This window comes from Hyaena hyaena, unplaced genomic scaffold (assembly GCF_003009895.1).
Source record: "Hyaena hyaena isolate Hyena2069 unplaced genomic scaffold, ASM300989v1 scaffold_6, whole genome shotgun sequence".
NCBI lineage: Eukaryota > Metazoa > Chordata > Mammalia > Carnivora > Hyaenidae > Hyaena > Hyaena hyaena.
This window is the reverse complement of record NW_024080638.1, coordinates 2,023,080-2,048,870: the sequence shown is the minus strand read 5'-3', so window position 1 is coordinate 2,048,870 and position 25,791 is coordinate 2,023,080. Positions and strand designations below refer to the sequence as shown.

At 42.1% G+C, this 25,791-nt stretch overlaps 1 protein-coding gene across 9 annotated transcripts in view; it reads right to left on the bottom strand.

Annotated features, from left to right (window-relative positions):
* The window catches only part of ZNF462 (zinc finger protein 462), a 141,719-nt gene that overhangs the window by 1,633 nt on the left and 114,295 nt on the right, over window positions 1–25,791 (bottom strand). For all 9 annotated transcript variants that reach the window (XM_039239479.1, XM_039239469.1, XM_039239512.1 and 6 more), the window contains 3 exons: window positions 20,768–20,991; window positions 5,557–5,689; window positions 1,087–1,210 (listed from right to left, as the gene is read on the bottom strand). In XM_039239479.1, the coding sequence (XP_039095410.1) occupies window positions 1,087–1,210; window positions 5,557–5,689; window positions 20,768–20,991 (481 nt within the window). The remainder of the gene's footprint in view (window positions 1–1,086; window positions 1,211–5,556; window positions 5,690–20,767; window positions 20,992–25,791) is intronic.

Genomic DNA, 25,791 nt, shown 5'->3' with positions numbered 1-25,791 from the left:
TACATTTTTTCCTAATTAAACAAGAAGTGTCCTTATTTCCCTGATCCTAAAAACACCTTAGGGTTTCCTTTGCATAAATGCCACGAACGTATGACTAAATTGTGAGCAATTTATCCTTTGCTACATGTTATGCTTAGGTCATGCATTTCTGGCATTTTATTAAAGATGTGAATCTACTCTGTTTTGGTTATACCATTTCATGTATCCACATTAACATAATTATTTTATGTTCCCTCATCTACTGGGTGATAGGTCATAATTGGTAGTAGCAAGAACTGTGTTATGCTCAAACTCCTATGTAACCCATAAGTCTGGAGATTAGACGTATTTATGAAAACTAAAAGAGCAGCTCAGGTAAAGATTTAATGGATGGGTCCAGAAACAAATCATAAAAACAAACAAAAAGTAAAAATCTAAAGATGGAACCCATGTCTAGGGAAACTGAGTTATGTTCTCTAAAGTTTAGATGCTTGTGGTTTCAGGGGCATTTTCTACTTAGGGACCAACTCCTGGGTTCTCTCTGTGTCTGGCAGACTAAGAGTGCCTTGCCTAGGGGGCAGTTTATATTCAATCTTACAAGTGTTTTACGGATATGCTCCCACCTACCTGGGAGGCAGGCAGAAGCTGGCTCTGTCCCCGAGGCAGAGCATTGAAGGCACCAAGAGGTGCGAGGGAATGTTCAAGGCCACTCAGGGAATGAGTCATCACAGAGGCAGGAACAGAAGCCAGATCTTTTGACCCCGGTCCACGCTCTATCAGAGAATGTCAGGCTAATGAAAGCTGAAGGGACACTGGCTGGAGAAAGCGCTAAACTTCCACGCGAGGGCTTGAGCGGGATTTGTCATTCGTAAAGATGATTTTTCCTCATTTGAGTTGTGTCTGGGTGACCATTGAAAAAAACCAACAGAAAAGAAGAAACCTAGTTCCTGATGGCTGCCTCTCCTCCCAAGCCCAGAGGTGAAGTGTGACACAGAGGAAAGGGTCTACGGATTGTCAGGGGGACCAAAAAAAACAAAAAAACCAGAACCTGCTCTCCCTGCCACTTCTCACTTTGGGCAAAGGCGATCTTGAGATGGCTCAACTTACATGCCGTGTCTCAGCACGTGCCTTTCCCACTCAGAGCCCTGTGAGAATGCCCGTCCGCAAAATTCACATGGAAAACGCTTCTCAGTGTTAATAGCAGCCCCATGGTCAGCAAATCTCATCAGATCTGTGAGGAGAAAGCAGAAGTGTTACCTGTGTGCTGTGGGAGGAAGCAGAAGAGGGAAATCAACATTCATTAGGAAATCTCCTTTCTTTCCTACCTTTACCCATAAAACCCTCCATGAAGGCAATTTCCAGATTCCTTGCTCTTAGTTCCTCTAGTGGCTTCTCACGTCAGGGTGTTTCTTGGAATGCTCTCAAGAGCAGCTCCTGGGTCCCAGGGCCCACCGGTCCCATTCCTCCTCAATGCCTCATCACAAATAGTATGGGTCCTTTTGCCCTGAAGAACCCATTCTGTCCATTCTAACAACATCTCAGCAGTTTTTTCTATTGAATCTCTTCCTTCTGGGATGCTCTATCAGTGCCAGCGGTTTAGCACCTATTCATTTTCTATTTGACACAGGTTTATCTTTGCTCACTAAAAAGAATATAGAGGCACTAGACCAGGTTACGGGTGGCAGACCTCAGGGTTTTGATGCATTCCAAGTACAGCTGAGGGCTCACGACTTGTGCTCATCTGTCACGGATATCATGATCAACACCTCACAGGGTGGCTACGAGCACTGAATGAGATCCACTAGCATGAGCGAGCTAGCGTGAACGAGAATCCAGGGCAGCGGGGAGGCCAGTTTGTAAAAGCATGTCCTCAGCTAGTGAGGGCCCCTGGCTGTCTGCCTGACATCTACTCCGCAATCAGTGGTACTCATGAATGCAGGGGTATAGACATTTCTGCAAGGTCTGTTGCAAACATCAAATACTGACGGTCGTTTTGTTTTCTCCATGGCGCTGGGCACATGTTCGGGGTCTGATCAATGTGGATTGGCTGGCTAATTGTTTACAGACCACTCCTCCTGGCAAACTCAAAAGATGAGAGCTCATGTGGCCTTTGTGGTCTCCTGAGTCGCAAGCCCATATGTCTTTCGTTACACCACAGAGGGCCAATCTCCTTTTGGATAATAAATAGCAGGGCCAAGACGGTCCTGCAGCCATGTGGCGGAGTGAGGGCAGCGTACAGGGAAATGTCCATCATCTCCACATACCTGATCACTCTGTGCCTGTACATACAAGATGTTACAGGAAGATGTCCCCTGGTTGAAATACTCCATCTAATAAAATCTTCAGGATGATGTTAACAGGATAGGTGTCTCTGTGCTGCCTTACTTAATCTTTAGCACAAAAAGCTATGTGAATGGGGCCAGTTTTAACAAAAGATGAAACATTTTCTCACAAATTAAGAAGATCACCATACAAGCCATTAAAAATAATTGCACAGACTATCTTCCTTGATTCTTTTCATTGGAAATGAGACAGCACCATCTGCTCTGCGCATTAATTCCTTAGCAGGGATTATCTTGGGCAAGAAATCAACAGAATGCCTTCCTGACTCCTCCCAACTGCATAATGAGAAGGGGGTGGGGAGGATTCTGCTTGGGTTAATTTTGATTTCTTCATGCCTGGTTTCTTCTCTTTCAAATTCCCTCCCAGCTTCCTAGGGAGGACCTGTGATACGGCCACGGTCAGTCTTTTCTCCTGTTCCTGTGCTGGAAAGGGCACTGGGAACAGAGTGGCTACAGGGACATGAGCTCCCTAAACTGAGCGTGCCCCAGGAAAGTCTACATTTGCCAATGAGGGGCCTGCTCCTGGCACATTTGCTCCTTTACCCTTAGGAAACATGAAACCAGTCATCTATTCTTTCCAATGGCTCATGCTGTTTCATCCTCAAAGGAGGAGGCCAGTCATTACCTGTCACACATCAAATAGCTCTCCATCAGCCCTGAGAGCTGCGCTAAAGCCACCTCCTCTCTACTCCTAGAAGACAGACCGTCTGGCAAAAAATCCCCAAGGCTATTGTGTTCCATTTCTTCTTGTTGGCAAGAATATACCTAGATGGTGGAAAACTGATTCAAAGGAGATGAGACAAAGGAGGCTGTTCTTTCAAGGATCGGAGAGGGGAGTGGGGAGGGTTAGGCTTGTAATTCCCATTAACATTACTAGAAGTTACTCATGTAAATCCCCAACGCTCAGAGAGAGGAATATATGCTCCTCTACCCAAAGACGTTTTCTCCCCATGTTGTTAAGGCTCATGAATGTGGATACCACACTTCCCAGTGAGAAGTGACCAGACACCATGAAATTCTTTATAGTCAAACCGAACTGATCTGCTGCCCAGTTCCCACACGAAGTGGGCGGCCAAGCCAGGCAAGGAAGGAAATTTGCCTGGTGCCCCACACACCTAACTACCATCTATTTTTCTAATTTGTTCTGCTTTCATTCTGGAGGAATCACAGGGAGGGGAGGCCTGAAAGGGCTTCTTGCCTCTGCAATGCTTGTAACCTCTAAAATCATATGTGCTCAGCTTTAGAGATTAAAACAAGTCACAGTATCCAACAAGGAATAACTTATTTCCTAAAGAGGAACAGCAGGGCACAGAGCATCATGAAGCAAAAGGAGCCTCTGTACCCTCTGTCAAAAGCATCCTCTTCCAGAGAACTCTGCTAACAGTGCACAGACGTTAAAGAATTCATCACTAAGAACATATTTGTGAAATGTTAAAAAAAAAAAAAAAAATAATTCTTTTTGACACCATGCTTCCACAGATCACAGCCATTTTCCTTGCAAGAAATGGATCGCTATGGTGTCTACTAATAAAAGTTGTGACTTTTCAAGGGCAGTCAACCTACATAGTAGGATGTTTTATTTGTCCATTCATTCTTCAGGTTGACCACGGGCATGTAGGCTTTGAAAAGTGGGCAGTCCATGCTGTTGTCTTCACTGGGACTTTAGGAGCCTGAACGGACCCCCACATTGCAAAACTGTGGTCCCCTGCTATGGTGGTCAGGGTGGGGATGGAGTGGAGGAGGGGCAGGGCAGGTAAAAGAACAGGCAGAAGACCCTACAAGGGAAATGGCCACCAAGGAGGCTTTTGGAGGCCTGCAGACAGAGTGAGGAGGGGAGGTAATGACATTCTGCAGATATGCACCTCGGAGGGAGGCCCCAGGGGATTCAGGTCTGGGTTCCAACCCTTCAATGAAGAACATCCTACTGTTCAAAGGGTTCAGGAAATGGGATGTAGTGTAAAGAGATCTTGGCTTTGGAGCCAGAAGACCTAAATTCGGCCTCCAATATATTTTTCATTTTTTTTCCTTTGAACAGGCTTTTAAGTTTTCTGGGCCTTTATTTCCCCCTTGGCAAAATGATAATACATGACATGGCAGGGTTATCATTGATTAGATGGTTACTATGCTCCAGGAACTGGACTGGGGTCTTACATATCATCTCATTTAAGCTCTCCACAACTCTAGAAGTTAGGTGATATTATTATTATTATTATCAGTAATGAATGCACAAGGGATAAAATAACTTACCCAAAGTCATAGAGCTAGTTAATAGCAGAAATGGAAGCCAAATTCAGGCAGACCAACTGCAGAGCCCTCTAAATTATATAAGCTTAAAGAAAATACTGGACGTGGCACATAAGGATGCTCCATGCTGGTAAGCTCATCCCATTCTTATCATCACTGGGATGATACCTATAGTTAATTTCTCATGTCCTGTTATCCATGTGCTTTTGATGAATCTCCAATAGCTACACTAATATATCCAAAACCCACAGTCATATATGTACCATCTTGGAATTTCTGCAATATTCTGTGTTGAACAATATAGAAAACCGACTCTAGATCATTTAAATGTATGTCTACTTTTTTTTGAATGGTTTATATATATACTTTTGAAAAGCTTTATCTTGAAAATAATCCTGGACTCAGAGGAAACTGGAAAAATAGTACAAAAATCCCTGAAACCTTCCCCTGTAAACATGGTTGTATGAAAACTGTTGATCCGTTTCTCTCTCTTTACGAGGGTCTTAAGAAAAGAGCCAGGCAAAGGGACTTCCAGAGAGGGCTCAGGATTCAAGTTCTTTGCAGCCTTGCAGTGGATGCCCCAGCAGCAGCAATTTTAGATAAGTGCTCAATGGGAAGATCATTTATATTCCTTGTGATGAAATGTAAAGGTCATTTACACTTACAGTGTACTCTGTCTTTCTGTCTGCCTGTCCTTATTGTGAAGCTTCTGTAGACACCAGTTTTCCTTATTAAAAACAAATCACCACCATATATTTTTTTAACATACAGCTATAGTTAGAAAATGTCTGTTTTCCTTGGAGTTTCTATAGCTGGTAATAGTTTACAAAGACATGGCCCCTGATATGTTTCTTAAGTCAGTCTGTTTTGCTACTTAACTAAGAAGGATCATTCCTTCTGTTCCTCCTCCAACAACCTTCTGCCTCCCTTCTGTCTCCCCATGGACGTGCTAGATGCCATCTGGGCCTCCGAGGGCAGGGCTGAGACTAACCTCTGTCATCAGCCTTGCTGTTCATTTCTTCTTCCTTGTCCTCGTCATCACTGCTGGAGCTCTCCATCTTTTCCTTCATCTGTTCCAGCTGATCCAAGTTAACCCGTCCAACCAGCTCAAAGTTACGGCTCACCTGAAAAAGGAAAAACGAATGACAGAATAATGAACCACAGCCTGAACGGGGTTCTCCCTGGGGGAGAGATCTTTCCAACATCATTTTCTAATGACTCTGTTTTAGGAATCAGGCCCATACACGGGGCGCCTGGGTGGCTCAGTCAGTTAAGTGTCCGACTTTGGTTCAGGTTATAATCTCACAGTTTGTGGGTTCAAGCCCCACATCGGGCTCTGTGCTGACAGCTAGCTCAGAGCCTGGAGACTGTTTCAGATTCTGTGTCTCCCTCTCTGACCCTCCCCTGCTCACACTGTCTCTCTCTCTCTCTCAGAAATAAATAAAACATTAAAAAAAAAAGGAATCAAGACTTTTTTACTAGTAAACCCTAGTGCCTATGAGGCCCTTTTCTTCACTTGGATTATTTTAGAGGTGGATCTGTCCTTTTCCCCTACATTCCAACATTTTTAAAGGAACCCTGGACCTTCCTTACTAGACTAGTATAAAACGTGAGCCACAGTCAATAGGAAATCAAAGTATCACAAAGTGTGGGGTCTAGAGTATGTATCCGATAATACTTTTTGAGTTGATTTCAAAGGTGTAACTTTTGTAAACTACCCAAGTTTCAAATACCTCTGGAGGTGAAGAGGCTCTTTAAGATTCCTAAAAACTTAGCATGAGAGTCACAACTTTCTTCCCCACAATCTTATAAACCTAGAGGTCTGGGGACTATCCCAGCTTAGGCCAGATAACAACTATCCAATTCCTGACTCCAGTAAATGGAAAACAGTACTGTCACTGTTAGTGTTACTGTTTTCAAAGCTGACCATAACTTATAGACTGAAGCTGGGACTACCTGAGAAAAATCTAAATGAGTAACCCCTAAAAGCCCTTTAAGTGTTAACTACAGCTGATTTTTATTTATGTAAAACATGGTTAGAATAATGTGGGAATCCAAACTTTCTTCCAAATAACACCCAAGGGAAATAAAAATCCACACTAAAAAAACTTTATAATGATGTTATGTTTAGGGTTCTCACATCAACAGTCACACAAAATTTACCTTCTTGACTATTTTCAGAACTTCTCCAGTTGTATGCATAGAATTATCAGGAATGACAAGTTAGCACGGGACTCAAGCCAACAAAATGTCTCATGCCATTCAACAGTGATGGGCTCTTCTTCCTCTGTGGAAGGTGCCATTCTCCCTCCCCCTGTTGGGGGCCAGGGGAGGGACCCACAGAGATGGGACCCTGTCCTGGCCTCCAGAGGCTCACAGTTTAGTTGGGCAGGGAAGGCAGACATCATTCATTAGATTCGAAGGTAGATTTCAGTAGCTGCTACAGAAGAGATAGAGCATATTGAGGGCACAGGAGAGGAAAGGAAGAATTTACAAGATAATCCCAAAATACTCCCTGGGACCAGACTGGAACAAAGATTTGCTGAGCACCACCAATTCCATATGCCTGGCAGATGGGAACATCATCATCAACTGTGACAAATGTGAGAGAAAAAGACTCAGAGTAGCAGGGCCAAGAGACAGTCGTGTGGAAAGACTTAATACTGCCCCAACAACATCCTGGAGAAGGTAGGGAGCATGCAAAAGGAGGAAGAAAACTCAGGATAAAAGTGCTTTTAAAATGAGAGGAACAATAGATTGATCTGACTATAATAATGCAATCCATGAAATCGATTGACAGTTGACTTTGCAAATAACTCAACATGAGGGAGAAAAGAAGTTTCTGTTGATCTCAATGCTAAATGCTCAGGAAAGGCAAGACCTTGCTTTGCTCATTTGCAGAATTAATTAAAATGAAAAGTCAATGGACTAAGGTAAGGAGAAAGAGTCGCGTTCAGAATCTTTATTGCTTTTTCTTGGCCTCTAAGAGGTCATAGTAATGGTCTTCAAAGGACTTTTGCTTGCAGCACCTTCCTACCTGGAATATATCTACCATGCCTCACTCCTACAGACCCAGATGGACTCTTATTTCTTTGTATGACATAAAAGAGAAGAGCAGAAGGAGCATGAGCTTTGAAGTCTGACAGATCTGAGTTCAAGTTCAGAGTTTGCCATTAACCACAAGAATGTGGGGAAATTACCCAACATAAGTCCTCAGTGTCCTCGTTTGTAAAAGGGGGTCAGCCCCGTACCTAAAACATAATAGTTCCCCAAAATGTAGTTTCCTTCTCCTTTCTGGGAACGTGGCCTTTTCCAATTTTGGCTTTTGGAAACGCTTATAACAAGCATCGTAAATGCATATTTATGAAGTTATGTTTAGCCACAAAGTCTACGTTTTAACCAAATAGCTTTATGACAAATATTTGAATAAAAGTTTTCTGGGTTGCCAGTTTTTCAGGAAAGGGAGGCAAGGTTCCAATTTACCTAACTTTGAAATATGTGTAAAGTAACTTATCCTTAAGTGACCAAATTTTTCTTCTTTTTTGTTTTCATAAATGTTTATTTCTGAGTGGGGGCGGGGAGGGACAGTGCGAGCAGGTCAGGGGCAGAGAGAGGGGGACAGAGGATCTGAAGTGGGCTCTGTGCTGCCAGCAGTGGCCCAACATGGGGCTTGAACTCATGAACTGTGAGATCATGACCTGAGCAGAAGTCAAACGCTCAACCGACTGAGCCACCCAGGTGCCCTGAAGGCAGCCTTGTGTGACTACCTCCCTCCACTTCTCACCTCAGGCTGGGGCAACTGCAGGTGTGTGTTAAGGGGCATGAGGGGTGGCTGCTGCCAGGAAACGAAAATCAGGAAACCAAAAAGAATCCTCAAACGTCTCCTTTAATCAGGTCATTCGTTAGTTCAGTCATTTGTTAGTTCCTTCAACAGGGACCCATGTATGCCAGGCCCCATGCTAGATGGAGGAGCCCCTGCTTCTCAGGAACTCATGACAGAAGGCGATCTGTCACAAAACCAAATGTTATGTTTTTCTTTTCCTCCTTCTGGGTTTTTCTAAGGACTGTATTTGCCCATTTTCCCATCACCATCATCCTTCTACCGGAAAACTGTTAACATGTTGGATTCTGCACAATTTTAAAAGAGTACATGACATTTTCATGGTATGACGTTCATCCGGGGCTAACCCAGGATTTATTTGTCCTGAAGCCCTCTAAAATCTTTGTTAGGTAATTAAAAGATTTCAAAGTGAAAACCAAAAATTTTACTATTTAACCAGAAGATTTTAAAATAAAAATCCTTTATGATGTTGGGTTCTTACTAAATTTTAAATTCCCAAATCAGCAATCCAATATTAATACAAAAGGAAGACTCCTTGATACATTAAAATTTTTTTTAACTAGGGGTGCCTGGGTGGCTTAGTTGGTTAAGCATCTGACTTCAGCTCAGGTCACGACCTCACTGTTCGTGGGTTCGGGCCCCGCATCGGGCTCTGTGCTGACAGCTTGGAACCTGGAGCCTGCTTTGGATTTTGTGTCTCCCTCTTTCTCTGCCCCTCCCCCACTTGCATTCTGTCTCTCAAAAATAAATAAACGTGAAAATTTTTTTTTTATTTTTTACACTATTATTTGAAATTTTAGTTATTAAAGATGTTAGTGGTTTATCATTAATTTTTTTTAAATGTGATTTTTAAACTTGAGGTATAGTTAACACACAATGTTACAGTAGTTTTGGGTATATAATATGGTGATTGGTTTATACATTATGCTAAGGTTTACATACTATACCACCAGTTTAGCTACCTCCAGTAACTCTACATCGCCATTTCAACACCATTGACTATACTCCCCATGTTGCACCTCTCATCCTCATGACTTATTCATAACTGGAAGCCTGTATCTCCTGTTCTTCATCCATTTTACCCATTGTGCCACCCCCTTCCTTCTGGCAACCATCAGTTTGTTCTCTATGTTTCTGAGTCTGTTTTTCGTTTATTAGTTTTTTCTAGATTCCACATATAAGTGAAATCATTTGGTACTTGTCATTCTCTGACTTATTTCACTTAGCATCACAGCCACTAGGTCCACCCTTGCTAGTTTTGAGCCACCATCCCTTACCTGGAATACTGCAAGCCCCCTCCCTACCTCCCTCCTCGCTGCTTTTCCAGCATCCATTCTTTCATCTATTCTCCCATGTGGTCTGAGAGATTAAAAATAAGTATGTAAATCTATTCATGTCAGTTTCCACTTGCCCTCAGGATAAAAATCTAAACTTCTCACTGTAGTTAGAAATGGCCAGCTGTCTTCTTACCGGGTCCACTTTCTTCAGACCACCTGAACTGCCACCACCCTGAACTTACATTCCCGGAATATGCCATGCTCTTGACTTTGTGCCTCTCTCTGTGCATGCTGCTTTCTCTATCTGAAATTCTCTCTACCTGCCTCCGTCACTCAGGGATTTTTCAGTCTTCCAGCCCTGTCTCCGTGTCACTATACCTGGGGACCCTCCTTAAGCTCCTCCTTGGTTTAATGTCCTGGGTCTAGGCTTCCACAGTACCCTCCCCTCCCCTTCTAAAACTCCTCCCACTCAATGGTTAATTGTTTATGGCCTGAGCCTCGTCCACCAAATTGTAAGCTCCATGAAGACAGACAGACACTGTGCATCTCGTGCACAACTGGGTCTCCACGGCCAGTGCAGTATCTGTATTAGAGGGGATGCTGCTCCCTCCTGCCTAGTATATTTCTTCGTTTTAATTTACTGTATCTTTCTTTCCTAGAAACATGCATGAAGAATAACTGGAAAACAGAAAAAGCTTCAGGTCCAACTACCTATACATATAACTGTCAACAAGTTATCGTATTTCTGTATTCTTGTTCTCCATGCATAGATTATTTAATTGCTGTAATCATATTAAAACCTACAAGTGTGTATCCTGCTTTTTTATGCCTGGCATGGTATAAATATCATTAATAATCATTGTTAATCACTGTTACCAAGTGAATATACTACAGCTTACTTGACTCTTCCTATATGAGCCTACCTTTGGCTCTTCTTGGCTTTTCACTATTAAAAATGCAGCAAATAGTCTTACTGTATATAAATCTTTCTTTCATGTTTAGCTTTCACTTTATGGGCTAAATTTCCAGATGTGATATCACCTCAAAAGCCATGGACTTTACTAAGTTCCAATAGCTTTCTAGGTTAATGTCTGAAGTGATCATCCCAGTAGGTTACTTTCTGGACCTAGAGACTGTGTGCATCTGGTGCAGAGGACATACTGAGGGAAATTCACCTTTCTCTGGAGGTGCAAAGAGATTTATTATCCTGTTTCCCAAAAGGCCCACAAGAGAGGGAGAAAGAGCAAGGGTAAGAGTTTGAGATTTAGAAGCTGGCTCCTTGCAGCCTTTGGAAGGCAAAAGAAATCATACACGTGTTTGAAGGTTGGCTTGTTCAAATACATAATCCCTCAGACTATAAAACTATATACAGATCCTTATACCCCGTGAAAGTTATCTGCGATCGCCCATGAATCCAAAGTCCCCTGGGAAGGTCACTAGCCCTGAAGAATGTGAGATGAAGTGCCAACAACACTCACAACACAACAATAGCAGAAGCTTTACCCGTTAACACTGGAGTGTGCTGATGCTATAAACCCTTCTGTGCTCATGCCAGATATTCAAGCTTTGCAACTACGTTTGTTTTTTTGTTTGTTGTTTTTTTAACCATTCAGCAAAATGAAGGAATTTCCCTAGATATGAAGGAATTTCCATATATGAGGCTTATTCTAAGGGGAGAAGTATTATTCGATTTACAAATATTACAAGTTGAACATGCATTTTCATACTGGTGGCAAACCCTGTCTTTTAGGAAAACTGATGTAAACGTGCTGGTTAACAAAAGAATGAAATCAGACACCCTTGTCTTCAGATTACTTAGCAGACATTAAATGGGGGAAATAATGATGAAGAAAAATCCCTTAATGTTCCCAGAGTTTCCCCTCCTTCTTACTTAACATTTGTACCTTCAAAAGGGACACGCTGTCAGGATGTTCACATCACCTAACCCTGCATGTTCACGTTACAAAGAAAGGCCAAAGTGAACATTTTTATTTCTAGAAGAAGTGACACCAGAGAACACGGAAAAGTGGCCTCTCACATCAGAAATACCCATCTCAGTCCCATCCCAAGCATGTGTAGAGCTACAAAGATTTTAAAAGCCTTACAGCAAAGTGGGCAAACTTTGTGCAAGAGGGCCTGATAAGCAAGTATTCCGAGCTTTCTGGACCATTTAGTTTCTGTCACAACTACTCAACTGCTGCTGTGGATTGAAAGCAACCACAGACAATATGGAAATGGATGAGCATGGCTGTGTTCCAATAAAACTGCATTTATAGGAATTTGAAATTCATATAATTTCATGTGTCATGAAATACTACTCTCTCGATTTTTTTCAGTCATTTAAAAATATCAAAACCATTCTTAGCTGGTGGGCCATATAAACACAGGCAGTGGGCCAGATTTGGTCTATGGACCAGAGATTGCCAGCCTGTGACTTACAACAGTGGGTAGTCTAGGAGCGCCTGGGTGGCTCAGTTGGGTAAGCATCCGACTTTGGCTCAGGTCATGATCTTACAGCTCGTGAGTTCGAGCTCTGTGTTGGGCTCTGTGCTGACAGCTCAGAGAGTGGTGCCTGCTTTGGATTCTGTTTCTCTCTGCTCCTCTTCCACCTGTGCTCTCTCTCAAAAATAACTAAACGTTAAAAATGATAATGATAATAATATCCAGTGGTCTATCCAGCAATCTTTGCCTTTCTTTGAATGTGAGAATGGGAATAAAGTCAGTAGGAGAAAGGTTCAGCACAGCATTGTCTCTACGATTTCTATAGGGAGATGGTCAAAGATGCAAGTAAAGATTTTTAATTCAGAGCATTTCGATCAGAGCTCCTGTAAAAGCTTCTAGAAGGGACATTCAGCTCAGTATATTAAAGAGAATATGGAAGAGAAGCCCAGACATCATATTTGCTTTCCACTGTGCTGCCTTCCTATTTTGTAAAGACCTTTATCCAGCACTCAACATGCTGGCTTGTGGCCCTTTATTTAAGCTTGTGTTACCTCCTTGCTTATAAACTCTTCCAGGGTAGTAAACTGCTTCTTATTTAGCTTTATATGTTCAGCACAGAGTATAAGGTCGGTCATCGAGTTGACATACCATAAAAGTTATTTTAAATGTACTGGTAACATAATAACCATGGGAGATTGTACAGTATAAAGAACTTCGTAATACTGTGCCCAATGATAAAAATTTGCTGGCTAATGAGAATAAGACTGGACATTTTCTAAAAGATTTTGTTCAGTTCTTACCAAATATCTATTACATACTAAAAACTAATAATCTAGGTGTTTTCACAGGTATCCCTTAAACCCTTATGACCACTCTGAGAGATGTGTTACTTTCCATGTTTGTCGATGAGGAAAGCAAACGAAACAAGTTAAGTGATAAAGCCAGTATTAGAACTCACATCATGCTGTGGCTCCAGCTTTCCCCATTATAATGTGAATCACCTAGAGAAATCCAAAATTACCCCTCCCCCCCAAATACCGACTGAACATAAGAGGAAGGCAGAAAAAGGTACTGTGACTCTAATGTTGCAAAATTGGATAGGATAGAGGAGTCAAATCTTATGAGAATTTTTTTTCAAAATCAAAACCTTTCTAAGAACAATAAGAATAAAGGATAGAAAAGTACCCAGGAGGGTATGGAGTACAGAGGTCAAGGAGAATATCTGCTTTCTTTTGTAATCACTGAGTCAGAAGCAGAAAACATGCCAGACCTAGTTTAGCAAAAGCCCAGACAAAACCAAGTCATTTGGAGAATCTCAGGATAACTGCAGTCACAGGTACTGAAAAAGCCAAGTGAGAGGCATCATTAAGAAAGTCAAAGAACTTTGTTACTGGCCAAATGAGCTGTTGCCAATCTCCTAAACTTGAAATCCAGGGAGGAAAGATGTGGTCACTGCTGCCACATTTTGCTTACATGAACAAGCAGGATACTTAAATCATATATTGATTTATTTAGCTAACAGCTACCAGATACTTTATTGTATGCGGGATATGGAAGAAGAGACATACAAGTAACGTGGTGTCCATTTTAAGAATGTTGCATCCAATGGCAAGACAAAGACTTGTTAAGAGTTAAGCAGGATGGGTAAAATAAGAGTTAAACTTGTTAAGTTGAAGCAGGATAAACTCGGTGCCTTAACCAAGGAAGAATAGTCTTATGCGGCCTTGGAAGCAGGAACATTGAACTTTGGAAGGGTTTAGAGGACAGTTTCAAAAGTTACAGGCAGAGAACATCTTCAAATATCTACTTGAAAAATATCATGTGTGGTTCTGCCAGGCACATCCCTCTGAAAAATGGTCACACCTCTTGCTCGTCTACTTCTGATTTCTCAGTCTTCCAAAGTCCACGAAAGAAGCAGGGTGTGTGGCTGACAAATCAAGAAGCAAGACTAAGCAGAGCTGAAATGACATCATCTTTTAGAGAAACATCCGCCTGGAAAAAATCCTCAGTCGATCATGATAAAGCTGCTGGTACTAAGTTTTGAAATTAAATACAATCCAAAGAAATGTGGCCAAAGGTGTTTATTATTATTTGGGAAGGTTCTTCTTTGGTTTTGTTTCTTCTCATTTCCTTTGCAGGACACAAATGCTCTATGTGGCTTTTTTGCTACTGTGGATTTCACTAGTCTAGAAAGCTGAACAATTTTATTGGCATAACTAAAATGTTGGAGATTCCTTCTGAGCATAATGTTTTGCCGCTTCCCCAAAATGGCAAAAAGTAAGAGGAAGAAATACGAGTTCCTTAAGAGTTCGGCTGCCTGAAGCTCCATTTGTATAAAAAATTAAAAACATTTCAGAGTAAATTCAATTAGTGAATGTGTATTGCTTGAATAGACTATCCTTCTAAATTTAATATAGCGAACATGACAATTTTATGAGCAAACCAAGTTAGAGATAATATATTTTTATATTCCTTAAACTAGCAAAGAGACTTCAGAACCATAAAGAACACTAACAAGGTACTGCATATACTTAAACTTTCTTAAGAAAATGTGTTTTTTAAATGGGAGAAGAGCAAGGTATTTTTTTTTCCATGACTTCATGGTTCTTAAAAATGTTGTCTGCATCTTTCACCAGCATTACTAATGAATGGCACTACTGATGTAGGACTTGTGTGTGTGTGTGTGTGTGTGTGTGTGTGTGTGTAGTGTGAGAGAGAGGGAGGGCAGTACTGAAGGAGGGAGGGACTGAAATGATAGAACAGTCTGCCTCTAGAAGACCTACCGAGGTTGAAAAAAACAGAGCTGAAGAATGAAAAAATAAAACTTCAAATAGCCTCCTGTTTACTTTAGATTCCAAGAGATGGCAAGTGAGTCTTTGTCCACTGGTGCAAAAATAAAGGTCTAGGAAGACAGGCTGCTGTGTTATCATGTGAAAAATGAGGGTGCTGTCACCCCTTTTCTACTTCACCTTGGCTTCTGAGGATAAACATGGCAGCAATAGCTGGTGCGCTTGGGAATTTGGTCCTTAAGTGGAATGGTTTATTTGACTTCAAGGATCCTTCCTGCTGTACCAGTATTCTCTCTAGTCAATGAATGACACAGTGTGACAAGTTTAGAGACACTCATGAGGTCTATGGGCATTTGCAGGCAAAATTCCAAAGTCCAGGTTTGGATGTCCAGTTCTGATGAACAAAATCCTTTGACTGCAGACATACCTACGGTGTCTCTTAATTTCTTACATAGATTCTCCCCACCATACAAAATCACCTAAAGCTATCAGTGGAAGAATATGATGTGCAGTGCACTCAACACATAGTCTTACTGGAAAAAAACATAAACCTTAATTTAGAAAACTGCTAAAGTCTACTGCACACTTTACTTTTGGCGGTCAGCACAATAATCTGATCTGCAGCATCTTGTAGATCTGTCTGTTCCCAGGATCAAGGTTATAAAAAAAAAAGTAAATAAAAACCTGTAGGACATTAACATTTACTGAGGATCTACTATGTGTCAGGTCTTGGGACACTTGAATCTTTTAGGTATGAAGTGTAATTTACTCACTGTAAAAGTCATCTGTTTTAAATAAATAGTTCAGGGAGTTTTAGTACATTCATGGGTTTGTGCAACTGCCACCACAATCTGGTTTAAGAATTCTATCTCCCTGAGAGGTTCCTTCATCACTTCTGCAACCAATCTCCCTACCTCCAGCCCCAAGCAACCTCTGATTTGTTGTCTTCATAGTTTGCCTTTTCTAGAAATTTCATATAAATGGAATCATAGAACATATGATCTTTCATGTCTGACTCCTGTCCACTTAACATGATGTTCTTGAGATTTATCCACATTGTTATGTACATCAGTAGATTCATTTATCTTTATTGATAAGTAGTATCCCCCTGTATGGATATAGCACGTTTTGTTTATCCGTCCACTTTATGTGAAATTTGACTTACTGGATCAGATGGTTAAGTGTATGTTAAAATGTGCCAAAGTGAATGTGCTATTTTACATTCCAACCAGCACTGTATGAGATTTCTGGTTTCTCCACAACTTTGCCAACACTTTGGCACTATCAGTCTTTTTTTTTTTTTTAAGCCTATTTATTTATTTTGAGGGGGAGGGGCAGAGATAGAGAGGGAGAGAATCCCAAGCAGGCTCTGAGCTATAAGCACACAGCCCAGTGCGGGGCTTGATCTCACAAACCTGGTCTCATGACTTGAGTGGAAACCAAGAGTTGGATGCTTAACCAACTGAGCCACCCAGGCACCCCTGGCACTGTCAGTCTTAATTTTGGTCATTCTCGTGGGTGGGTAATGATATCTTACTATTAATTTCATCTGTATTTCCCTAATGAGGAATCTTCCTGAGCATCCTTTCATGTGATCATTTGCCATTTGTATATCCTCACAGCAGTTTGAATGTCTATTCCAATTTTTTTTTTCATTCTTAATTGAATTATTACCTTCTTACTAATAGTGAGTTGTAAAAGTTCTTTGTGTGTTTTGGTTAAAATCCTTTGCCAGTTGAGGATTTTGCAAATATTTGCTTCCAATCTGTTTCTTGCCTTTTCGTTTTCTTAATAGTCTCTGAAGAGCAAAAATTTACATTTAACGACCTCTAATTTACTGATTTTTTTTCCTTTAATGTCCATAGCTTTTGTATAAGATCTAAGAAAATGTCCCCTAACCCAAGGGAAATTATCTACTATTTTTTCCAGAAGTTGTATAGTTTCAGTTCATACATGGAAGTTTATGATCTATTTTGATTTAATTTTTGTGTTGGGAGTGACATAGGGTCAGTGATCATTGTTTCGTATGTGGAAATCCAAACAAGCCCTATTTGTTGAAGAACCACCTTTTCCTTATTACTCTGGTACCTTTGATAAAAATCGACTGACCACACAGATGAGGGTTTATTTCTGGACTTTCTTCTGGCATCACTGATGCTCCTGAGTACTGTAGCTTTAAAGCAAGTTTTGAAATCAGGAAGGGTGAAGTCTTCCAATTTTGCTCTTTTTCCATACTGTTTAGGCTAGTCTAGGTCCTTTGCATTTACATTTCAGTATCGGTTTGTCAATTTCTATCACAGAAAAGAGATTTTGATAGAGATTACATTGAATCAGTAGATTGATTTGGGAAGAATTGCCGATACAGAGTCCTCTAATCCAGGAATAGTACATATTGCAATAATTTACTTCCTTTCTCTTAACAGCATTTTGTATTTTTAGTGTACAGCTTCCATAGTTCTTATGTTGAATTTATTCTTAAATATATTCTTTTTGAGGGGCGCCTGGGTGGCTCAGTCAGTTAAGCATCTGACCTTGGTTCGGGTCATGTTCTCACAGTTCGTGAGTTCTAGCCCCATATCAGGCTCTGTGCTGACAGCTCAGAGCCTGGAGCCTGCTTCGGATTCTGTGTCTCCCCCCCCTCTCTCTCTCTGCCCCTCCCCCACTCGTGCTCTGTCTCTGCCTCAAAAATAATAAATGAGGGGCGCCTGGGTGGCTTAGTCGGTTAAGCGTCCGACTTTCGCTTAGGTCATGATCTCGCGGTTCGTGGGTTTGAGCCCCGCGTCGGGCTCTGTGCTGACTGCCAGCTCAGAGCCTGGAGCCTGTTTTAGAGTCTGTGACTCCCTCTCTCTCTGACCCTCCCCTGCTCACGCTGTCTCTCTCTCTCTCCTAGAAATAAATTAAAAAAAAAACATTTAAAAAATAATAATAAATGAACATTAAAAATATATACTCTTTTTGATGTTACTGTAAACGAAATTGATCATTTTAAAATTTCATTTTCAGATTCCTATTACTAGTATATAGACATGGAATTGATTTTTGAATATTTACCTCATATCCTACAACTCTGCTAAACTAATATTCTTAGCAGCTTTTTAAACAGTTTACTTTGGATTTTCTTTTTTTTTTTTTTTTAATGTTTTATTTATTTTTAGGAGAGAGAGAGAGAGACAGCCGTGAGCAGGGGAGGGTCAGAGAGAGAGAGTCACAGGCTGAAACAGGCTCCAGGCTCTGAGCTGGCAGTCAGCACAGAGCCCGACGCGGGGCTCGAACCCATAAACTGCGAGATCATGACCTAAGCGAAAGTCGGACGCTTAACTGACTAAGCCACCCAGGAGCCCCTACTTTGGATTTTCTATGTATAAAGATCACACTGTCTGTGGACAAAAGTGGTTTCATTTCTTCCTTTCCAGTTCTTGAATTCATTGTTCTTGCCTTATGGTCCTTGTCTTTTATATTTGAATTATTAGCAAACTTCACTTTAGTACATTGCACATCGACACTTTTACACTCCTTTCATAAATGCTGATGTCACCACAATGAATGACCACTTTCACCAGGTGTATGTCATTGCCTGCCAGTCAAAACTTCAGTTTCAACAGCATTGCTATCCTTGTTTATAAAATAAACAACTTGGATAATTATTTTAAAACTTCAAACTGCATTTTGTACTCATCATTTAGAGAGAAGAGACAGAAAATGGAGAAAAGAAAGTGCTGTCATCAGTAATAAGCCCAAGTCTCATAAACTTAACAACAATTGAAACCGAGATAAACGTCATTAAGTATGCTGGAAGTGGCAATTCTTTAGCCTCAATTAGGTGCTCACTGGACTTAATAAGCTGGTGAACCAAGAGAAAGAATAAAATTAAAGAATATAACATGACATAGTGAAAATATAACATCAAAGGCCATATCTAAGATGCTAGACAGAATTAGTGATTTTAAAATACATTTTAGTTCCTCGGGAACAGAACTGCCTTTCTGATAGGCGCCACAGCTCAACTCCTAGGTGGACTAAGGAACACACAGAGTCCCAAAGTGTGGGACACAGCAGGACTTCACTGAATCTTATACAACTTCTGGGATAGAGAAAATGATTCCTATTTAGAAATCAGAGAACAGAGAGAGAAATTTAAGTGACTTACTGAAGTTGTACAGTAAATAGTGGAGACAAGATTCAAACTCAGGTCTCTTTGGTTCCAAAGGGTCTAAATTGGGCCCCTTCTTTCCAGAGCAGCCCATTTCCCTGACGGGTTTCCTGAAGCCCCAGCCTCCTGTGTCTGCTCGGGAAGCCCCCACTTCCACATCTGCATGGTTCTAACCTTGTCACCAGTGACTCACAGCAACTGTGTAAGCACCAGGGAAGAATGTATCTTCCGGGTTTGCTCTCTCCCAAAATACCAGCCCAAAGGCTTGAACACTATAATAAAAAGATCTGAGATGGTTACATAAATAAGATCCATGTGCATAAATGTAGACAGCTTGGTTTTTCCTTTTGAGTTTGGGGGCAGAAATGCCCAGGAAGTTTGAATAAGAAAGGATATGAAAAGTTTTGCAGTGAGGTAAATTCAGGCTCTTCTTCTCTCCTTTCGTTTTGTTGGGCAGACACTTTACAGAACGAACACGTTCCAAAGCAGAAAAGTGACCATGGAACCATTACACTGTGGATGGGAAACAGAGCTCAGCCTTCTCTTCCAACACCCGGCAGAAAAATGGCGACCCTTGGGTGCAGAGGACTCAGACTAACATCTTGATAACTTGGGTTTGTAAGGCCAGAGAAGCAGAGACACAGATCACAGAAAAAGGAAACTATCAAAAGCGATCCTCATTTGCACCTTAAGTAAACACTCCCTTGACATGTTGGTTAATTAGAAAACATTCCAATAGGCTTTTTTTTTTTTTTTTCAATGAAACAAATACAAATCTTAACTCCTCTGCACTCTGGGCAAGACACAAAACCAGAAGCAGTGGTCTCGGTTTCCATGGGCCAAATAAGCCCTCTGAGGTCACCCCGTAGGACTCTGCCTTCTGATCAGCAGACCTCTGGAGAGAAGGTTTTCCACAAACCCCTTATTTTAGGTCTGTATTGATTTGTTCTTTATCAGTCCTCTGCCCCAAATAAAACACCTGTTATATGGCACTTAGAGTGTTTAGACCCAAATAGCAACGCCTTGGAAAATGTCAGTAGTTAGCAAAAATACTGGAAACAGCCTACATGGCTGAGGGACAAGGAGGCGCAGCCACCAGGACAGGGGCCAGCAGCGATAGTGCAGGCTGTGGCTCCCCTCCATACAGACAGTTTTACTGACACACAGCCATCATGCCCATTCTCTCAGGTCTTATCTGTTGCTGCTTTCTCACTACAAGGGCACAGCAGAGTAGTTGCCACTGAGACCGTCTGGCTCGTGAAGCCTAAAATACTTACTATTGGTTCTTTACACAAAGTCTGTCAGTTCCCGTGACAATACATTTAAAGTAATATGGAAAAATGATTCCTGTTAGGTCATTAAGTAAAAAAAAAAAAAAAATGTAAGGAGGACAAACATTTCCTGTATAGTATAGTCAGAAGGATGTACAACAAAGGAAGGTGGCGGCAAAGAGACAGAAAATGTCAGGCGGTTGGATTCGGGTGGTAGCCTGAGGGGTGATTTTCCTTATCTCCATCTATGTGTTCCAATTCTCTAAAGTGACCGTGCGTTTCTTTCATCATAGCAAAAACCCCGAACCTCACTTTAAATATTATTTTAGTTCAAGTCACACAGTGGGTGTGACTAAACTCGGCTCTGTCTCCCCACCAGGCGCACCCCCACCCCAACATATGCTGAGTGGCAGGGGTAGGAAGGGCTGGTACCTTATGCTCGTCCCGAAGGTGGCTGTCCAGCTCCTCCGTGTGCTTGGTCTCATAGTAGCAGAGCTGGCATTTGTAAGGTTTCAGTTCATTGTGCTTTTCTATGTGTTGCTGGAGGCTCTCGTCACTGGAGCAGGTGAAGGTACACTTATCACAGCGGAAAACTACTCCCTGCAAGTATTTTGACAGTTTGGAACGGCACACCTCAATGGGGACGACGCGCTCTTCTGTGGAAACAAATTGAACGGAAAGGGGAAATTTTTACTGATGGTAACGTAAGCATGTGCTCTTTCTTTGGAGTATAGGAAGAAACGCACCCAGTTTTGCTGCTTCGCAGGGGTCTGTGTCCATGAACTCACATGCACACTGCCCCTCCCTCAATTCCCCAAACAGCACCTTCCTCTGGCACAAGTAGGTTTTTTTTTTTTAATGTTTATTTATTGTTCAGAGAGAGAGTGAGAGAGCAAGTGTGAGTGGAGGAGGGGCAGAGAGAGAAGGAGACACAGAATTCAAAGCAGCTTCCAGACTCTGAGCTGTCAGCACAGCCTGATGTGGGGCTCGAACCCACGAACCGTGAGATCATGACCTGAGCTAAAGTCAGATGCTCAACTCACTGAGCCACCCAGGCACCCTGTAAGGCCAAAAGCTCTCTGTGTACTTAACACCCAGAATGATCTTTACAGAGAGGTGGGCAGGCTGGAAGGTGCTCGCTAACTCCTGAATGGAGGTGGCCAAAGGAGGAGAAAAGAAGTGGCCGCCATCTTTACCAACATTAATGATTACTGACAGCAACCATGAGCACATCCCAGTTCCTCAGTAAGCGCTACTGAGGCTGGACTTACAGATGTCACTAAGCAGGAAGGAAATGGAAAGCTGCCAAGCACCTATGTGCAGCCACTGTGCATCTTCCAGACAACTCTGTTAGGCTGGAGTTGCTCCTGTTTTTGCAAACTAGTAAAGCAAGGAACAGGGCTCTTGAGTAACTTTCCAGAAGTCACAGACGTTGTCATTGGCCAGCTGAGGTCTGCATCCCTGCCTGGCCAACTGCAAATCCTTTATGTCCTACCATTTCCAAATTCCACTCCTGTTTCCCCTTTCCAAGAAGTTCTCAAGGAGACTGTTTCCCTTGTCCTGAAACCAAGGGGATCTAAAAACAAATCTAAAAACAAAGGACCTGTACATTTTCATTCACTAAAACTCCAGCTCTAAGTAGGAAGAGCTCACAAATGAAATGGCTGCAGGCAACATTCAGGGGGAGGCGGGGGTGGCGTGGGAGATAGGGAGGATTTGTGCCTTTTCAGACAATCTGTAATCTGATTGTCACAAGGGAAAAAATAAAAGAGAGAGAGGATTTGGGTGCTTTTCCCATTAACATACCAAATGCTGTAGGGCTGGAAATGCGTGCGCTTGTTTATTTTGCACTCTCTCACCCTTGTGTTTAACTGCTCAAATTAAATTTCACACCAGTCTGCCCAGAGTATCGGCGCACGCGCCAGATATCCATAACTGGGATAAAATTAAAATCTGTGCTATTTATGCAGGGATCAAATATAGCGTGTGTTTTCATGCTGTGTCTGGATTTCAGAAGACTCTGAAAGTTTACAAATGGACGCACACAACATATACTTATATTATTTAGAAACAGCAATGTATTATTAAGTCAAGAAAGCGTGATTTATTCTCAGAGTCACTGAGTAGCTGTGTTTCCAGAGCATCAGTGTTGTGTGTACTGAGGCGATTCTCCCTGTGAGCTCTCCCTCTCTCCCTTTGTTGCTGGCCTGCATTGACCCCTGGGGAATTTCCACCACCCAAGGCCATGCCTTAGTCTCCACCACCACATTCTCACTGCAGGGCAGTCATTGCCTTGGGAGTCCTTGAATACAGCAATTAATTGGCCAGCAAAAAGCTGGCCAGAGGAAGCGTGGAAGGTGGTGTCTGCTACTCACTCCCCAGCGCTCTAATGCATATGTTATTTTCCCTATACAAAGAGTCAGTCGCTTATTTAGAAATATAAATATTTTTAAACCAAAGTAGAGCAGACAGCTAAGAAACACATGATTATAATGTAATCCACACATTTTCTTAGAATAGCAAATGTTTAACAGTCTTCCTAACCATTCAGTTCCATGGTTTGGTGTAATCGGAGGAAAAAAATGCTTTGGCACGAGCCAGCCACAGCCTTGAGAAAGCCCATACTATGATGTTCTGGTCCTCGAGCCCAGGGTTTCTCAGTAGTAGCACTATTGACATTTTGTTAGTAAACACTTATCTGGCCTCAGATACATCTCTACTGTGGGGACTGGACTATGTATTGTAGGATATTTATCAGCATCCCTGGCCTCTACCTACCATAGGCCAGCACACCCCCACTTCCCCAGGGGTGACAACCAAAAATGCCTCCAGACAAATGCACCCTGAGGAGGCAAGATGGACTCCGGTGGAGCACCACTGCTCTTAGACAAAGTGTCGAGCAGTACCTCCAGCTGCTCTGGGAAAGACGCGCCTGGACAAGAACCATGAGGAAGCGGTGCTTGTGTCAAGAGACGGGACTACGGGAGGAACCCCTGGGACCAGCCCCCACACCCAGGTGCTCTGAGGAAATGCTGACACAAACTTCTCTGGCACCTTCTTTGAGAATGCATCCCCCTGCTTTGCTCTCCCTGTATTTTGACACTGTCTACTGTCATTTCAACTCTCCGTCTCTGGCTCTGGTTCTGTTGAGCTCAGTGGAGACGGACAAAGGCTGGCATAATGTTTGACGTAACGATGCCTCAAAGACCTTGGAGACAGCCATGCACTCAGCCCCCAGTCTTCACGTCTGCCTGAAAATAATCGCTTCTTTCAGACCTGTTTTTTAATGGGTCTCCCTTTCAATTCCTCTACCACCTTGGTTAGTTTTCTTGGCCGTTTCCAATTTCACTATGTGTGTCTAAGTGAATTCTACACAAAGTTGTGAGCACCCGATATACTCCGGAGTTTAAGTAATAATAATTCACGTAAATGACTGCACCAATTTACCAAGAGCCCACTAGGTTTCAAGCACTGTTAGGTACTCTACCCTCACTGCTGCCAAGTCAGCTTTATTATCTTTAGTTTATCGATGTGGAAACTGAGGACTGGTTTGTTGAACTACTTCTTCAAAGTCACTCTTCTGGTTCAGAGCCAAATTGTTACCTGGGAGCACAGGTCTCCTGCCTGAAGTTGGCCAGTGCCCTCCTCCTCCACCCTTGAAAAGCACTCTCCTCGAACATCCAATCTGCACATGGTATATTTATGAGGCTTTTCCCCCAATTGTTTAAGAATACAAAAGCAACATGCAGGTCTAAGGCAACCGTTTCTATCTGAATTTCTTTTGAATATCTTCTGACTTAGATAAAAGATAATTTCCTGCTCACTTACCCTGAAACGTAAGACTTCCCATTTCCAAACTAAGACATCACCAACATCCCAAGTCTCTTAGTTACATGGATTTTTACTAAGATATTAATTTTAGGAAAAAAAGTTAATTTTTTTCACTTTCTAAAAACACGGCTAACATGACCAAGATAAAACACAAGAGAGACTTTGAAAGGCGAGCAAATCACCGACAGTGTTTCCTGAATGAGGTTATTCATTACTGAGGCAAGTCAAGGACATAAAGTGAGAGACTGGAATGTTTCCAGGTATGGATGGAGCCCTGTCTTGGCTACAGAAGCTGAGTGCTGAGGGCTTTTTTTCTTTTTTCCTGTGGGTGCAGCGACAACTGTGGGCCTTTCTTGACTTCACACCTCTCAAAATTACCTTCGGTGAAAAAACCAAGGCTTGAATCACACTCATTGTGACTCAGCTTCCAGAGCTGGCTGCAAAAATATTATGACTTCACCAGTTTGACTACAAGATAGATTGTGTCTCTCATCTCTTCCTACTCAAACGTCGCTTGGTGCTGCAGCTGGACATAAAACTCAAGAGGCTGGACCCCATAGTAATGCCACACGGAAGCCTGCAGGAACTAAGGTGCAAAAGAGCCTAGAAGTTTGTGCTGTGAAGCTCCCATGGTGCTCAGGGGAAAAATCAGCAGATTTGCAACTACAAGGAGGGCGAAGGGTCATTTCGGCTCAAAACAGAGAAAAACCACATCACTGTGGAGTCCAGTATCACCAAGTGAAAATTCTTCCTGAAAGGCAGACCACAACACTCATGGGTTTCCTCCTCACAACCTGCCAAGTCTGAAGGAAGCAGGGAGAGATTTGGAAGTCATTCACGCCAACAAACCCGTATGCAAATGATCATGCTAAAGGGTGGAGACCCACTTTGGGCCAAACCAAAGCCCCACCCATTACTCTCAGCCACACAAGAGATAAAAGCTGAGTACTAGAAAGCCATTAGGAACATAACAATAGTTTCTATAAAACAGTCATTCCAAAACATAACCATAAATGGACACACATTAACATAAGGGCAACAGCTCCTGGTTAAGAAATTATTAAATGTGCTATTAGCTGGGCTACTGATGTCAAGCTAGAGAAAGCTGGGAACTGCACCTCTAATTCTAATAGGCAAAGAAAGGTATTTGACGGAGATGGAACATGTAATTTCCCTGAGTAAAATGAAAGACTGGCAATCTCACTGTAGATTTTGTTTTTCTCAAGAAAAAAGACAGAGATCAGATAAATTAGGGGAGATAAGTTCCATTTCAAAAAGACACCCACCCGCAGGATTCAATGTTAAATTCAGTGTTTGCTTAAGTCCTGGGGTTACAGGCTGGGAAACAGAAGCTTTAAGCTAATATGCCAACTAGAGACCAACCTCAGTGATTACACAGTTCCATAATTATAAATAAAAATATCTGGGAAGACTGTGTTTCATCCCCTATAATTCTTTTTTCTTTTTAATTTTTAAAAAATTTTTGTTCATTTTTGAGAGACACAGAGCGTGAGCGGGGGTGGGGCAGAGAGAGAGAGGAAGACACAGAATCCAAAAGAGGCTTCAGGCTCTGAGCTGTCAGCACAGAGCCCAACGTGGGGCTTGAACGCACGAACATGAGATCA